This window comes from Podarcis melisellensis, assembly GCF_964234715.1.
Source record: "Podarcis melisellensis genome assembly, chromosome: 3".
In the NCBI taxonomy this organism is placed as follows: Eukaryota; Metazoa; Chordata; class Lepidosauria; order Squamata; family Lacertidae; genus Podarcis; species Podarcis melisellensis.
In genome coordinates, this window is record NC_138530.1 from 55959167 (window position 1) to 55975910 (window position 16744).

The 16744-nt window shown below is 40.5% G+C and overlaps 1 protein-coding gene across 8 annotated transcripts in view; it reads right to left on the bottom strand.

Annotated features, from left to right (window-relative positions):
* The window catches only part of ESR1 (estrogen receptor 1), a 195081-nt gene that overhangs the window by 86034 nt on the left and 92303 nt on the right, over window positions 1–16744 (bottom strand). For 5 of the 8 annotated variants that reach the window (XM_081905168.1, XM_081905166.1, XM_081905167.1 and 2 more), the window contains one exon: window positions 2055–2126. The exons of 1 other annotated variant lie outside the window; for it this stretch is intronic. In XM_081905168.1, coding sequence (XP_081761294.1) covers window positions 2055–2126 — 72 coding nt within the window. Of the gene's footprint in view, window positions 1–2054; window positions 2127–4204; window positions 4300–4332; window positions 4354–16744 lie in introns of those variants that run through there. 2 more of the 8 variants (XM_081905172.1, XM_081905169.1) reach the window with 2 other exon arrangements.

A 16744-nucleotide genomic window follows, 5' to 3' on the forward strand; every position in this document is an offset into this window, starting at 1 on the left:
CAGCTGCAGGTGGCGGCGGGATCTGCTCATCAGCCTGAACAAAACTAGGAGCTTCCTCTGCAGATAGGAGCAGACTCATATGCCCCAGGAGAGTGCTCCTTTGCAATCCTGACATTCTCACAAAGAAGTGAGTCCTAAAAGTGAGCACACCACACCTTGCCTTTAATAGCTTGGTTGGTAGGTCATGGAAACTGTTGGGACATCTTAGTTGCTTCTGCCTAGTCCTGAATGTCTTGTTTGGTTCCTGAACATTTGAACTGTGACTCCTGAGCTCTTTAAAGCCGATATCATGTACAGAAATGTGGGAAACATATTTCAGTTGAGTTTTCTAGCCCATGATATTGGAGCTTAATGGAAACGCTTCAGTGCCTCCAGTATCCTACTATTCAGGTTTTTTGTGGATTGCCATTTGCTCCCGATTCAGCTCTAAAGAGCGGGTTTTCATGGGGAAAGCTCTGGAGCAAAAAAATTGGCACTCCGACATGGAGCTTTAATGCACAGAAGAAAGGTAAGTGTGGATAAGCCCTAAATGTTACAAGTAAGAAAGAGTAATGAAAACTGGAACTATGATGCCTAATAGCTCTGGGATATGCCTCTGTATTTCGGTACTATTTTACCAAATTATTCTGTTGAGCCCTCTGTCTCTCAATAGATGCCAGTGGGGAAGTGGAGCAGTCTACACCAAATTAAAAGCAAAAGATGCCAGACTATGCACCATGCTCTTGAATATGCAACAACTATTTTATTTAATTATTTAAAGTCTGTAATTTGCATTAGCATTTTGGTGGATTTGCTTCTTTGCACCCACTTCATTTTTCATCCCAGAAAAAAATGCATAAATGTATTCATCCATTTAAAGATTGAGTAAATAGCTGAGAAGAGCAATAGGTTAATTAGAGCAAAGCCTCGATTTAATCCATGCACCCACAATCATTTGTTTTGAAAAGGTATTATTTAACTTGTCTAGTAGGTCACACCCCAGCAGCAATTGCATTTCTTAGAATGTAGATCTTAGAATCAAGTGCTGTTTTGGTAAAATATGAGTGGACCTTGATTTCTTTTCTATATTTTCTTGCTGCTGATTATTAAAGAGAACTTCCCATGCAAGCACAATGCAATCTTGTTGAAAGAAGCTACGCCCAGTACCACAAAAATGCTATAGGACAGCTCCAGGTTTCGTGCAGGATATTACACACACGGGGGGGGGGGAGAGCGCGTGCACCTACAATGCAGGGGTGGGGAACCTTTGGCCTTCAAAATGTTAAACAACTCAGCCCCAGCAAGCATGGACCAGAGGTTCCCCACACCTGCTACAATGTATGAGTTTTCAAAGTCACTCTATTAAAAGTAAATTTTCCCATTTATGTGAATAAAAGATGCACCTTTAAGTGACTTTGTTTCAATGTAGGACTATAAAATAGTGCTAGAAGAGGAAGAAGAAGAAGAGTATGGATTTGATATCCCGCCTTTCACTCCCCTTCAGGAGTCTCAAAGCGGCTAACAATCTCCTTTCCCTTCCTCCCCCACAACAAACACTCTGTGAGGTGAGTGGGGCTGAGAGACTTCAAAGAAGCATGACTGGCCCAAGGTCACCCAGCAGCTGCATGTGGAGGAGCGGAGACGCGAACCCGGTTCCCCAGATTACAAGACTACCACTCTTAACCACTACACCACACTGGCTCTCATGACAGAAACACTTACCAGAGAAGCCGAAGGAAGACCAAAAATTGAATTTTGTTAAAGTCAGATAAAATGTGTATGAGTGTGATGTATTGAAAATTAATAAAAATTTATTTTTTAAAAAAAGAAACACTTGGCCTAGACCTTTCTTTGACATTTCAACAGTGGGTCAAAAATGCCCCTCTGGAAATTACCTTTAAAGATTACATTTAAAGGGGGTGGGGGAATTCCCTTTCATTCAGATTTTTGTTTGTTTATTGTTGCCACTTTAAGCATTCGTTTTTATTTGGGACAGAATGTGGCGTGAGACTGAGGCAGTGGGGATGCAACTCTCAGGACTCTCCCACGGCCACACCCCTTCCTGAGCCACACACCTCATCAGCTCTGCTTTGCACTCTCCTTGAGCGTTCTTGCCCGGTTTAACCCTCGTAATGCTTCTTGGTTGCCTAGATGGATGAAAGAGTGAAGTGTAAGGGTAAAGAAACTAGCCTACTGTACAAAGATAAAACTTGCTTCTGTTGCATCACCCACTTTTGCCCCTGGCATGTGCCCTCCCATCCTAGAAGGCTGGCCCAAAGGGAATACGGCACTTGGTCTGGAAAAAGGCTCTCAATGAAGTAGGGCATGGGACCTAGTGGGGATATGCTGAAGGCTTCAGGGAAAACGAGTTTTGAGGAGGGACTGCAATGAAATAAAAGAGGTGCCATCACACATGAGGTAGTTCCAAGCATATGGAACAGCAAGTGAGAACTGGGTGTACCACAAATATCTCTTTGTCTAAAGAAAACCGTCAATCCATTTTTTTCAGGTGCTAAAACTCTTCTTTTAAGTCTGCCAAGAACAGATAACCCTCAGAGAGCAGCTAGCCTGGAGGCTTAGGGAATCTGAAATAATCAGAAGTAGACACAATGTTCATCCAGCGAGATAAATGCCCTTAAGCATTCTTCCTATCCATCTGTAGCATTCACTTTCACTTCCTGTACTGTTTACTCATTAACCTCAAACCAGCCCTTCAATCGGTTTCCTTCATTTTCCATTGATTTTTCTTCCCATTTTCAGTCTTTCTACACTTCCTCTATTCCCTTACTTTCACTTTATTTGCATAGCAAATCTTTCTCTTTGCAAAAACAGCACATAAATGGTTACAAGAGCAGAACATTTGAAATCCTAGGCACAAACAATGCTCATGAAATCCATCTCTAAAATAACTATCATTGCAGTGCCTTTTCTTGTGTCGGTCACCCACAAAAGGTCATTTGAAGTACAGGCTTCAGAATGATTCCTGCCAATGCATAAATGTGAATATTTTGTCAGAATGATCACCCATACAACTTTTCAAAGGGTGATATAGTATTATTTCTCTTTTATAATAGAAGCTCCAAAAGCATTTAACAGAAAAACACTTGCAGTTCACAGGACTGGTATTTGATAAGCTGACTATTCCCAATTACATACTTCCATGTGTAGACACAATAGCCCATTTATAAGTGCAAAAACATCCTATGCTTGTAACTTGAGGCTTTTTGGGTAACCTTCGCCTTGTGTTACTAAAAAGATGGGCACCAGTTGCTTTAATAACCAGCAAGGACACCATAAACAGTTTTATCAGTCTAACCAACAGCTTGAATGTCATCCAGTAACTGGTTTCCAGCTGGTGCAGAAAATGAAAAATAGATGCAATTTGTTTCTGGTTTACTAGCACAGAACACCATTTAATAATGAACAAATTTATTTGCCACCAAAGGCATTCTTTGGTATAGTTTCAAGGCTTAAGCCACTTGTGGAGTGTACTGTAGTAATCTAACACTGGGGTGACAAAATTACAGATAATTTTCGCAAAAACAAGTGACAGCTGCTAGTTTGCCTGTGGCTCCAACTAGCAGACAGCTGCTAGTTTGAGCCGCAGGCTTCCCTGTTAAGAAACATTAATGTTTTTTGTACTCTTGACAAGCAATAAAACCAAACACCATTCCTAGACTTAATTGTTGCAGACACGAACCAAAAAGGTCTGCGCATGAATCAGAAAACCAAAACCAAACAAAGCTTACAATCTGTGGTTCAGATGTATTCAGTACCGTATTCCCTTTTGACTTAAGCTTCAGTAGCTCCCTGTATCCCTTGAAGCGTTCAGTGGTCTAGCAAGTTCCTTTGCCTACAGTTATTGTGACCAAACAAGGCACTGGAAAGCAACTGAAGGCTGTGGGTCCCAGATGTCAAAAAGTAGAAATATATCAGTGTTTTTCCCAAATTCATTTTAGTCAAGTTACAGATAGGTAGCCGTGTTGGTCTGCCATAGTCAAAACAAAAAAAATTCCTTCCTTCTGTGTATCTGAAGAAGTGTGCATGCTCACGAAAGCTCATACCAAGAACTAACTTAGTTGGTCTTTAAGGTGCTACTGGAAGGAATTTTTTTTGTTTCATTTTAGTCAAGTTCGGCAGGGAGTGGGAGAGGGTTCTTCTAATAACAAAATAAAATGAGGACATGGTGTAAGGCAAAGGATGACATTAAAGCAACAAGAACTACCTGTTGAGGATGAGGGACAATAAAATGTAGCGTGCCCTCCAGCTTCAGACTGAGAAGCTTCTGGGGCCCCAGGACCACCTGTTGCTTCCAAGGGGCACGAAAGATGCAACTGCAGTCAAGATGCTTACTGATGTAGTGAATTTAAGAGGGTAGGGAGGACATGGGAGCTGCAACTGTGCAGGCTCTGTTTTAATCATCCATCCAGCACAGCCCATGATACCCAATGGAAGGCAGATATCAGAGTAGTGTGGTTTGAATGAGGTGAGGGCATCTCCTTTAAAGGCCAATTATAATTCTAGAATCCTGGCTGATAATGGAATGATTCCTTCACTGCGTGAGCTTGGACTAGATGACCCTCGGGATCCCTTCCAACTCTACAATTCTATGATTCTATTATACTTCCAAGCATTACTGAAAAGCAGGAAGAGGAAGTGAAACAATTTGTGCTTTCTATTACCTTATCTTATTTACAGTGTAACATTCCAAAAGGATTTCATACAGTGAGTAGAGGAATCCTGACTGGCTAGGCAGCAGCAGGTATGATGGAGCAGCATAGTCACAGCTGCATCTAGGACAAACAAAACTCTGCTTGGCATGGCATGGCATAGCAGTTTGGCCCAAATTGGCAGCAGTGTGGCCAGCACAGGAGTCCATGTATCCTAGACTCTACTACTTCCACCCCCAGAATGTCCTATTTGGGGACGCTTCATAAGCAACCACCAGTGAGAATCCTGCCAGTGGTACCTCCACACACCTGCACTTTTGGTGGGCAGAGCAGGGCACTCAATGACACCAGCATCATTCTGCAAGTAGAGGGGGGTGGAGCTCTCCTTTCAGATATTTATAGTCTAAGTTGTTTATAGCTTTGAACACCAATGTGAGGGCCTGAAAATGAACTGACAATCAATTAGGGGAAACTGTTTGCAAAACAATGTGTATATTAGGGGAAAGTGCATACCCATACATGAATAGTAGGAGAAATGCACACTTAAAATGCTAACAAGTCTAAATAACAACAAACAAACAAACAAACAACAACCAATTGATATGGTTGTTTGGTTTAACACTAGGAATGAGAAACAGAGAAATGGCAATTCATTGCCAAAATTCTAATTGACAAAACTGACAATTCATCTGCCCCTTTAACTGTACACTTGAGGATGGGGCAATTGAAAATGAGAGATGCAGCAAGATGAAAACAACCCATAGCTAGAAAGAGCCAGCCTCCTAGTTCCTTGCACCAGTGAACAAACTGTCCCTGAAGTACCCTGAAGAGCTGGTGGAATCCCTGACTGACAACCTTCAAGTCCCCGATTCAAGGTCTGCTGCAGGATTCCATTCTGACACCCAGGACACAGAGTGAGTTTGCAGACTTGATATGTTTGAATAGATGTAACTTATTATTTACCCTGGAAGATAGAGTTATCCCTATGAAGATCAACAAACTGCAGGAAGAAAGTTAATTCTGAGTCCTGGGAAACAAACAGTTGCACAACGTAGTAGAACAACTACCTGAAGTGAACTGAGTGGACTCTAAACCAAAGTATTCGCCTTCTGCAACAGAGTCAGAATTAACATTCATTAACTAGCAACATAATTGATTCATGTTTACTCATAAATAAGTCCCACCGTGCTCTGCAAGCTCAGGTCAATATGCATGATTGCAGCCTAAAGCAGGCATAGGCAAACTTGGCCTTCCAGATGTTTTGGGATTACAATTCCCATCATCCCTGACCACTGGTCCTGTTAGCTAGGGATGATGGGAGTTGTAGTCCCAAAACATCAGGAGGGCTGAGTTTGCCTATGCCTGGCCTAAAGCATTCATACATCATAATCTTATTAAAGATTTATATCAAGAAAATGGACACTTATCGGGGGGGTGTAAAACCACTGACCTCACACTTTTACAAGCAACCTCTGCCCTTTCTAAAGTGCTGCAAACTTGCCAAATTTTTTTAAGCCTGGACTGAGGCTCACAAATCACTGAAACCTTAAACCAAACGACCAGTGCTGACATTTACAGAGTTGAATTAATCATTTACTGTGGGATTGGCCTGTCATCTGAAGTGAATTAATACAATATTGGATGTAGATTCCGTGCTGACACAAAAAAGGTTTCTAATAGACAATTTGGACACAATCAAATGTTTCATAAAGCAAAGAGACATCTTTACGAAGTGCTTTTGCAACAACAGACACAGTGATTATGTAAAAGTGGAAACTGGCAAATAAGTTAAATGCATAGAACGATAATGCAAGATTTGGCCAAACCTTTAGGAGAAAATAATAGAAAAGACTTGGAAAGTATTCACGCAGAAAGTTTGGAGCTCAAATCACTGATATTGTCTTTACAAGGACAAAGAGACATCAAATTAATAAGGACCTTGGGAAAGCCAGTTAATCTCTTTGAATTGTCCAGCTATCTAATTGTATGTGTAGGAATTAGTAACGTGGACTGAGGAACAATTGATGTCATGAAAGTATTTATCCTTACTTTCAAAGCCCATAATGGCCTTGCCACCATCTTATGCCTCTGCTCTTAGGAGGGCTCACATAAACCCCTCTGCACATTGAAAGAATGTGCACAGGAAGTCACAGTATTGCACATTATTGCTCTGCCTGCCATCGCCACATTCCCCTGTTGCCTCCACATTGGAAGGTGTTCTATACATGCACACAGGCAGAGTTCTTCAACATAAGAGGAACACTATATGGGCAGGAGCATAACTTCAACTCTGCTGGAAAACATCTGTATGTGCACACAACTCCTTTTGAAATGCAGTAAATGCCCAGACACCGGGAAAGTGTGGTAGTATAGGTTTGGGTGCCTCTTATCACTGCCAAACTAAGCATGAGGGTTCATAAGGTGTGAGCCATATTTACCCTAATTGAACATTAGCTCCCTGCTCCAAAAAAAGAAAAAGAAAAAAAGAGATTGGGGCTGGGTCATGTGCTTCCTGGATCACATCAGAACCCTGGGTTGGTATGTTTGTGCATACATGCATAGCTCCCAAATCTACAAATTACACTATCCATTTTAAAATCACAATATATAGGGAAGCATAAAAGAACTAACAGAGAAAAATGATGTGTGGACAGTTCAGTATAAATCCACCACTAACACAATCAATCAATCAATCAATCAATTAATTTTGTATACCTTCCTTCATCTAACATCTCGGGGCAGATCACAGCATAAAATGCAGACTAAAACCATTAAGTATATAATAAAAACAAAAACAAGAACAAAACAATAACCCCCCCCCTCCTGTACACAGATTTAAAAGGACATAGACTGTTAATAAGGCCTGATTGAAGAGGAACATTTTCGCCTGGCACCTAAATATGTACAATGAAGGCACCAGACAAACCTCCCTGGGGAGAACATTCCACAGAAAGTGAACCACTACTGAAAAGGCCCATTTCCATGTTGCCATCTTCTGAACATGGAGGAGGCACATTAAGAAGGGTTTCAGATGATGATCACAGAGTCTGGGTTGGTTTATATGGAGAGAGGCAGTCCTTGAGGTACTGTGGTCCTGAATTGTTTAAGTCCTTATAAATCAAAGACATATTGCAGAATACACATACAGAAAACCACCAGTCTGGAGGAGCTCACAGTTATTAAGGAACTCAGCTAATGATAGTTCCCAACTATACAGGTAGAAGGTTGGTTGTTAACTCAGTTTTCCAATTTTGGCCTATAAATTTCATTGTTTAATGTCTTAACCTGTATATTAAGGTACTTTTATAGCTCTAAACTCTAAACAAGGTAATGTCTTGATAATATAAATGTTTTAAGTCTTTTGTATTAATCCAGTATATTTTCTTTTAATTGTTGAATGATCCTGTGTACATTGCGGCAGCCTTTGGCTATTTGCAATAAAACTGACTGACTGAACTCAGTTTTCCAGTATTGCTTTTTACCTCTACCTTTAAATAATTAAATATAGAAACATCATGTACCATGCTTTGGTAGGTTGATGGTTTTATAATAGTCTAGTATGTTCAGTTGATGTTTTATTGCTAACTAATGTTCCTCTGATTGCTGGGAAACTTCCAATTTTAGGATCATAATTCCCACCAGAGCTTAGGAAATTGATACCTTCCAGCTAACAGAAAAGGGCAGAGATACAGTCTGGAATTGGCTGCAGTTTGTATTGGGGAGAGAGAGAGATGTGGGTTGACTGAAGATAAAATAACTGGGCTGCAGCTAACTGACTAGAAAACTGAGGCATTCTCCCCAAAGTCTCTATTTGTAGAGACATTCAAACATGCACAGGGGACGGCTGCCAAGTCCTGTCCTCTCAGGAGCATCACTCTTTTACGCTAGAGCCCACCATGAGTTCCAGGGCAAAAGTCTGAAGCAGGGAGCCATTTCCACCCATGGAGACCCCCCTGTATGATTTAGATGGCTGTGGTAGAATTACTGTGGAATTGCGAAACAGTAATCACACAAAAGGAAGAACACTCTTTGGGTCTGTTAAATCACTGTACCTAACTGGCCACTAAAGCCATTATCTCCCAAAGAAAACTTGCCTGACCAGTTCAGCAGCTCTTCTACTAGATTCTACACAGGCCTAGAAGGAACCCAGAGTATATACCCACTACAAACTCCTAACAATACTTTAACTAATAATAGTCCTGTTCAGCAAGGATTCACGTCCTATGAATTTACAAAGTACATCAAACAAAAACAGAGTGAAGTGAAACAAGAAGGAATCAATGCAAAACCCAAACAAAACACTGCATGAATTTGGTTTTGGACTTTACATCTTTTCTCCACAGGACAAACGGGCACAGGGCAAAGGGCTAATGAAGCCTGCTACTCGTTCCACTCCCAGTCTCAGCCTCTGAGGCTTCTTTTCAAATAAACAAACAGCCTGTTGGCAGAGAGATAGGACTGTATGTCACATCTAGTTTGGCCCTGAAACAGGCAGTTGTTGAAATGCTTCTGTGGTCTGTTGAATGCCACAGAAATGTTGAATGAACTCCTGCTGGCTCATAAATGCAGGAAAAACTAGGGCTAGGCATTTCCCGCAGCTCCAATATTGATACATTACTTTCCCATTCTATGTGAAACCAGTACATTTTGAACTGAAAAGCTAGTGTATGAGTTGCATTTTGTCTGTCTGTCTGAATCTCATTTCCTCAGAATTCCACATATAGTATACTCAGTTATACTTTCATTCTTCTAGGTGGCTTACATAATGGCTTATTACTTGCAGAACTGCCAAAAAAATTAAACCACACCATTTCTGTTGCCATACTGCTATCTCTACTAGTCTCTCTTTGCTTATATGAGCAGTCTCGATATTTCTATTTCTGCCTCTTTTTCAACTATTATCATTTTATATAATAATTATCATCACCATCATCACAATACTATACTGCTCTTAAATTGCTAGTGGAGGAGTGTGTGGTGAGAAATTAAAAGATGCCTCCTTCATGCTCACCAGAAGTGTGCCCAGAAAACAGAAAGTGAGGAGGCCACAGTTGGAAAACACCACAGGAAATAAGACAGTGAGAATAGCCATCATAGCCAAACTTGTCCCATCTGCAGACTGTTCTTGTCTCACCTGTGAATGATGAGCACTGGTAATGTTAGTAGGATGCCATCACTAAAAATGATGAAACAGAAGTAACATGAAACCACTGTGTAAGGTTATTCAGAGGTTCTGAAGCAATATGCTGAAGACACACAGCTCTTTAAAACTGCATGTGTGGCAGTGATGTGCTGAACCAATGTTTTGCCTCAGTAATGGACTGGATGAGAGCCAACAAACTGAAGTTCGACCCAGATAAGACTGAAGCACTGTTAATGGCCAGATTGCTCACTAGCACATGATGATTTGGGCATATTACACCAATCCTGGCCCGACTGCACTGGCTGCCAATTAGTTTCCATGCTCAATTCAAAGTGTTGGTTGTGACCTATAGAGTCTTAAATGGCTTAGGACCAGAATACCTCAAGGATCGCCCTCTCCTCATATGAACCGACCTGGACCCTGCAATCATATCTGATGACCTTCTTTGTGCCTCCCCCACAAGAGGTCCAGAAGGTGGCAACATAGGAACGGGCCTTTTCTGAGGTAGCTCCCTGTTTGTGGATTGCTCTCCTCAAGAAGGCTTGCCTGGAACCTTCATTACATATCTTTAGGCACCAGGTGAAAATGTTTCTCTTCAGATAGGCATTTGGCTGGGGAGGGGAGCATTATTGGTTTGCTTTTGCTTTTGCTTTATTATGCATTTTATGTTTCCATTTTGTGAACCGCCCTGTGATCTTCAGGCGAAGGGCAATATGTATGTATGTATGTATGTATGTATGTATGTAGATAAATAAATAGAACAGTGATGTGTCAGTTCCCCATATTATATTGGTGCAGCTGGTTATACTGTACCTGCCTGAAAGGATGTTCTCATTATACACCTGCCTAAGTACAGAACCTTACATTTGTCCCTTTTGACATTGATTTCATTCATTTTGGCCCAGCCTTCTCTTCCTTAACTTGGAAAAATCACATTATGGTTTTTCAGTTTGTGAATGAGGACCCACATGAAGTTGTCTGTACCACATTACATGTCTCTGAGAAGACCACAAGCAAGCATGCTTTTGATTGTCACGAACTACTCTGATTGGACATTTATGAAGAAGACTAATGGAAACCAGTAAACAACATTTGGTACATGATCATAATTCCGTGTACATAATTCTCTGCAACTGCCACTTTTCAGCTGTTACTGAATATAGCAGTCAAGAAGTTAGTAGGATGGCATATACCTAAAAAAATATACAAACTTATACACACTAGGTCCAAGCTAGTGTTATGAAAGTTGCTGGATATTTTGCCTTTAACTTCAAGTTTAAGATAACTGCTGCCATTGTTTTTCCATAGGCTTCTTACTGTATTTTATAGGTATTTCATATACCTACAAATATATCAAGTTCATAATATGCAGAATTATTCAAATAAGCTTGAATGGCATGTCCATTTAAGTAACTGCAACAAAACCTGACATTTAGGAAAATCTAGATTTATAGACAGTTTCCCATTGATGCAGTAGTATTTTTTCTGATTCTTCTGTCTAATAAATTTCATAATTCTTTTATAGCAGATAACTGGTCTAATGTAGCCAACCTAGAACAGTTTTCAGTTTGCTTAAGTCTCTTAAACTTTATGAATGAGTAACATATAATGTCTTTCAGCATGCTATTAAAAAGGATCGCAGCATTAATGAAAAGCAAATTCTGTCCATTCTTCATTTAAAAATAAACCAAATTGATTTTACCCCCACCCTGTAATTTTCCCATCATTTAATGATTTCCTGCTGAGTCAGATATAGGAATGCTCTCTTTCATAACTATACCAATGCTGCTAGTCATACTATTAAGTTTTATGGATATTATAAAACAGTCCATAATAAAAAAGCAAATTATAGACAGCAGGTGGGCATCTTCTTGCCAAGACAGAAGAAGAAACAAATATACTGTTGCCAATCTGCCCAGTGTTAAGTCACTGCACCAAAGAACTTGCTATGGTGTGAAGAGGCCCTGGAAAGAGAGCTGCAAGTGTCCCGTAAACTTATCAGGGCTCGGAAGATATAAATTCTAATAACATACATGTGAAAAGTAGACTATCCATATCACATCCTGGCAAGTGCAGCTACCCTTAATATTGCAAAATCAAAACGGCAAAAATAAATAGCCTCTGTGGCTTCTTTGAACTTGGGTGAAGCAAGTACTGTGCTGTACTGTATTGGTCTATTAGGTCAGGGACAGAGGGGCCATTTTTTAAGGCGAGGGTCACATTCCATTCTGGGCAACAGTTCAGGGGCCACATTTCAGTGGGGGAGCAATGAATGTAAATTTTATCTTTGTATAGTAGGCTAACTGCAGATCCACCCTCTGAGGGCAGAAACATGAGCACAGGTGGGATACAACGTTGGGATTAAAAAATGGCCACAACTTTATTGATTACAGATGTGGGTAAGCTTTGGCTCAGACACTGGGTGTGTATCCTGCATCAGTCTCCAGGGAGAAGTTTGGACAGGTTTGTGGCCTGGGTTATGAGCCACTTCAAGACACAGGTCAACTAAGCTGGCCCTCTCTAGGCTGCTTTTGGACATTATATGACCTGTCTGCCCACCACTTGGCTTCAGGACAGAAACTTCAACCCAAACCTGTTTACTGTGCCACTAAGAAAAAAAACTATGCCAACACTGTGCCCTCCAGAGATTGTTGAACTGTAATTCCCATAATGCCTGATCACTGGCCATATTGGTATCCCTAGTCTAGAAAAAAGGGGACAGTGGCAACAGTCAGACATAAGATGGGGGAAAGATACAGGAACATGTCTGTGTATAGATAATCTTTTCTGACTTCTCCATTAGACACGTTTGGTAAAGTGTGTGTATTGCTGAATAACTGTTCTTAACGGATTTCTGTGCACCGCTGTATGGACACTCAGTAACCTAATTCAGTGCTGACATTAAGTAAATATACTCTTAGTTTCTGTGGTTATCTGATGGCTTTAATGGGAGTCTGGATGAGAGGCCAGACTGAAAGAGGTCATTGAAGCCATCAATTGTCGAAAGAAGAGTGGCTTCCTGTGAGGATTAATGAAAGGTGATTTTTGTGCACTTTGTAGTAAATTATAAAGCTGCTAGGAGCTGTGTGCACTTCAGTTCTTAACCCCTATAAAAATGTGTGCTTTATTTGTTAGTACCACAATGTACTTGATTGCTGGTTATTTCACTCTTAATATCTGATTGCACTGGAAATATTTGTCGTATCTGATTCTGATTTTTAAAAACTAACTGGTATCAATTGGTACGATTGATAGTTCATTTTATAATAAATCTAAAATGTTATAATATCCAGACTATCAAAATGAATTATTTATTTGGATTGCTGTATTATGTTTTGAACTGAATTGGCATGTTGACGGTTATTGCATTGATTTGATTTGTGGGAAAGCGGCATACAAATTGAAACAAGAACGACAACAATAATAAATGTAGTAGTTACTTACTTTGAAGACTGCTACTTTAGTCTTTACTATAATAGGAAGTAATTGGTGTTTATAGGTCTTAACTAAAACACATAAAGTGCAAACACACAATCAGAATAGATTTGGACTCTAAAAAGTTCTAAGCATGATATCAAGGCAACCTGCAAAAAAACCTTGTTCAGTCTGGAAAGCTCAGAGGTTTTCCCTTTTGGATTTTCTAGAGACATTCAGGAAATAAATCTGCTGTTTTATTCCTGTGGGTCTGTCACAGGAATCACTTATCATTAAGTGGCGACTCTTTCCACTTCCCTTCAGGGCCTATGCACTGTGATTGTTGGATGTGTTTAACTACCAATTAGTATGTGTCCTTCCTGGAATGAAGCAGAACTTTATACAGTACACCCGCAACTAACATGGGGGTTACGTTCCAGGGATTGTGCCTAAAGCCAAAATTGCATGTAGTCAAAATACATTGGGTTCAATGGCAGGTGGGATTGCCAAAGTCTTTTTTCCCGCACACTCCTCGCCTCCTGTCAGACCCCTTTTTAATTTTATTTTATTTTTGCAAGCAAGTAAAGCTGAATGTGCACAAGTTAAGTGTGAATAATTTGAGAGCTTACTATATTCCCAGCATGTGATAAACTAGGAAGATGACCTATATCAGAAAGCATAGTTGAACAATGGATTCATATCCTTGACCAAACCACACTGCTTGGACTGAACAGTAATGTAGGGTGACCACATGTCTCACTTTACAAAGGATAGTTCTCTTTGTCTTGTCTGTGCCTAGTTTAAAGAAAAAGAATGTAAGAAGGGCCTTGAAGATTATCAGGAGTTAGCATCTAGAAAAAAACTGAACAGGCACACAAGGTCACCTTGCCACAGTCTTCCCAACTATAGTGAGAGGTATGATATTTGTCTTTAAATTCCAGTAATTATTTCTAATTACATACACATTATCATATACTGTACAAATTTAATGCAACCCTGTGTCCTCTTTTGTCCTTGCTTTTGGCATTTCTTCCTTTCTTACAGTGCATGAATGGCCACATTCTGTCTACACTAATGTCATTTGCATGTCCCATTGACAACTTGCAAAGGAAAAGAAGACAGAGACTTCCATTAAATAATAATAAAAAATGGTTCCAGTGCTAATACTGAGCATGTGTAGCCCTTCTATAGGTCAGCCTTTGCAAAATGTGTTATTATGAATAATAAGCATCTGTGTAGTGTTTTACAGACATCATTCAGTAATTCCTACAACAATCCTTTAAAATCGGTCAATGTTGTTATTTGCATATTGCCAATGCAGGAAGGAGGCCTGAGACTAAAAGGCAGCACCTTTCTCAATTTCCAGTAGGTTCACAACAGCAGTAACTGGTGATCACACAATCAACTAACATTGCGGATTAAATCAACACCTAAAGTGGTACAAGAACCCATTTAGTTTTCTGATAAGTTGCACTTCATCAGTTTCACACTGGAGTTTCCCTTTGAAATGTGCAAGAAGTGAGAGTTGAACCACTGATTTGGTTCACAGATGTACAGCTCAGTCACAGCTATTATGCTACCTTAACTCTATTTTGAGACAGAGAGAGAGAGCAAAAAATATTCCAGCTAGCTATATAAATTTTGCCCATCATACTTAAAATTCATTGTATAAGAGCTGTGAAAAGTCACATTCCAAGGAAAACAGGCTGCACTGCTTCAGCCAAATGGATGCTATTAATGGCAGTGCACACCAGAGGCGGCACCAGGAGTGGTCGACAAAGTAGAAGCGGCAAAATATATTTCTACATCATATGATAATGAAAGGAATGTAGAGAGGGGGGCAAGCGAGGGGTCAGCTCCTTATTTGGGGGGCCACTTGCCCCCTCCCCCCCTCTGGTCCCACCTCTGGTGTACACCACCAACACAGTCCTGCTGCCTGAGGAAGATGGCGTCCGTCTTCTATGTGCAGAACGTAGACAAACTAGCACATAAACCTGATTTCAATACTGGCGATGGGACCACTCTCTCCACCATTCCTGCAGATAGCTGGCAGGCTTAGGGGGTGCAAGACATGCTGTATGGCAAACAGCTCTGTCCTATACCACCAGTTCTGCCACCCAAGGTGCCCATCTCTCTCTGCCAAGTACTAGAGCCAGCCTTGTTAGCCTATACATGTCTCACAAACTGGCATACTTTTATCTTTTTATTAGTAATGGGTGGGGGGAAGTATCCATGTTTCGTAGTATATTTCATAAAATGTAACTTAACAAAATAATCCCACATCCTCAAAAAAGCATATATATTGAGATCTGTTTATGCAAAACAGTTGAAATTTAAACAATTAGACTACAATCTGACTAAGGTTAAGCACACGTCAGTCTAATTAGTTTCACTGGAAGAAACTGGATCATGTTCATAAGAATAAAAAAAATGCTTTTAAAAACAGATGATAAGCCAACTATTAATCTTCTACCAGTTTATAGCGCCCAAAGCAAATAATTTCCAAAACAGAACTGAATATATTCTAAAACACATAAATAGCATGCTTCATTTTTTCATTATTTCACTAGCAGTTTAACCGGTGTTGACACGCTACACTACAACTGTAAGAGAGCCACCAGAGAGCACACAGTGTACCCACTCTTTTCACTGCTTCTAGTAAAGTGGATCCATAATAATAGCTTTCTTCTTCCCCTGAGCAATGATAATTAATTAGTAATAATATCTTCTGTTACTTTTTTCAGCTGGGGTATCAGCTACAGACTGCCTATACCAGTGGACTCAATCAGTGTGCAAGGACTCAACAGTGTAGTGTGAAAAACTTGTGTATTGTTTGACAGATGGCTAGCAAAGGCTTAAAGGTGACATTAGAGTGCAAGGCAACAAGGATTTTAATAATTGCCAGCTGAGATCAAGGTCAACACCCAGGCCAGAAGATGTAACTTCTATATCAGACTCTTCTCAATCTGGCAATGCATAAATAGGCAGAGAAGTTATTCTAACCTGTTACTGTGAGCACTGAAGGGTTTTTATAAGTGGCTATTTAGCTCAGCCGGATACAGAAGCATTTGGGCTGCTTTAACAGCATGAGCACATTCAGTCACGCTGAGCTTTCCAGTCGCAATTCTGCTGGATTACAAAAGAAGGTCTTCTCTACTTCGCCCCCATCTCTAACATGCTCCTCATGCTGCTCAGAGAGAGTTGCAAGCGCATCGTTGAAAGGATAGACACTGGATGTAAAGAAAGGTTTGGGCAATCAGCTAAAAATACCACTAGCAGCAGTATAGGGCAGACAAGTAGTCTGCCAGTCCAAACGTGGGGAGATGTGGAGCAGACACTTGTTTGTGTTGGGTAGAGGAAGTAGGTTGTATGCAGAGACCCATCTAACCCCTGGATCCTGCAAGTGTTAGAATATAAGCCAGGCTAGCTTCCTGGTGAGGTGATTGCCTGGGTGATGGGGAAACAAAGGAAACGGATCTGTGTGAGGCGACAAATGGGTGGGGCTGGTAGTTAGAAAAAGACAAATGTAAGAGTTGAA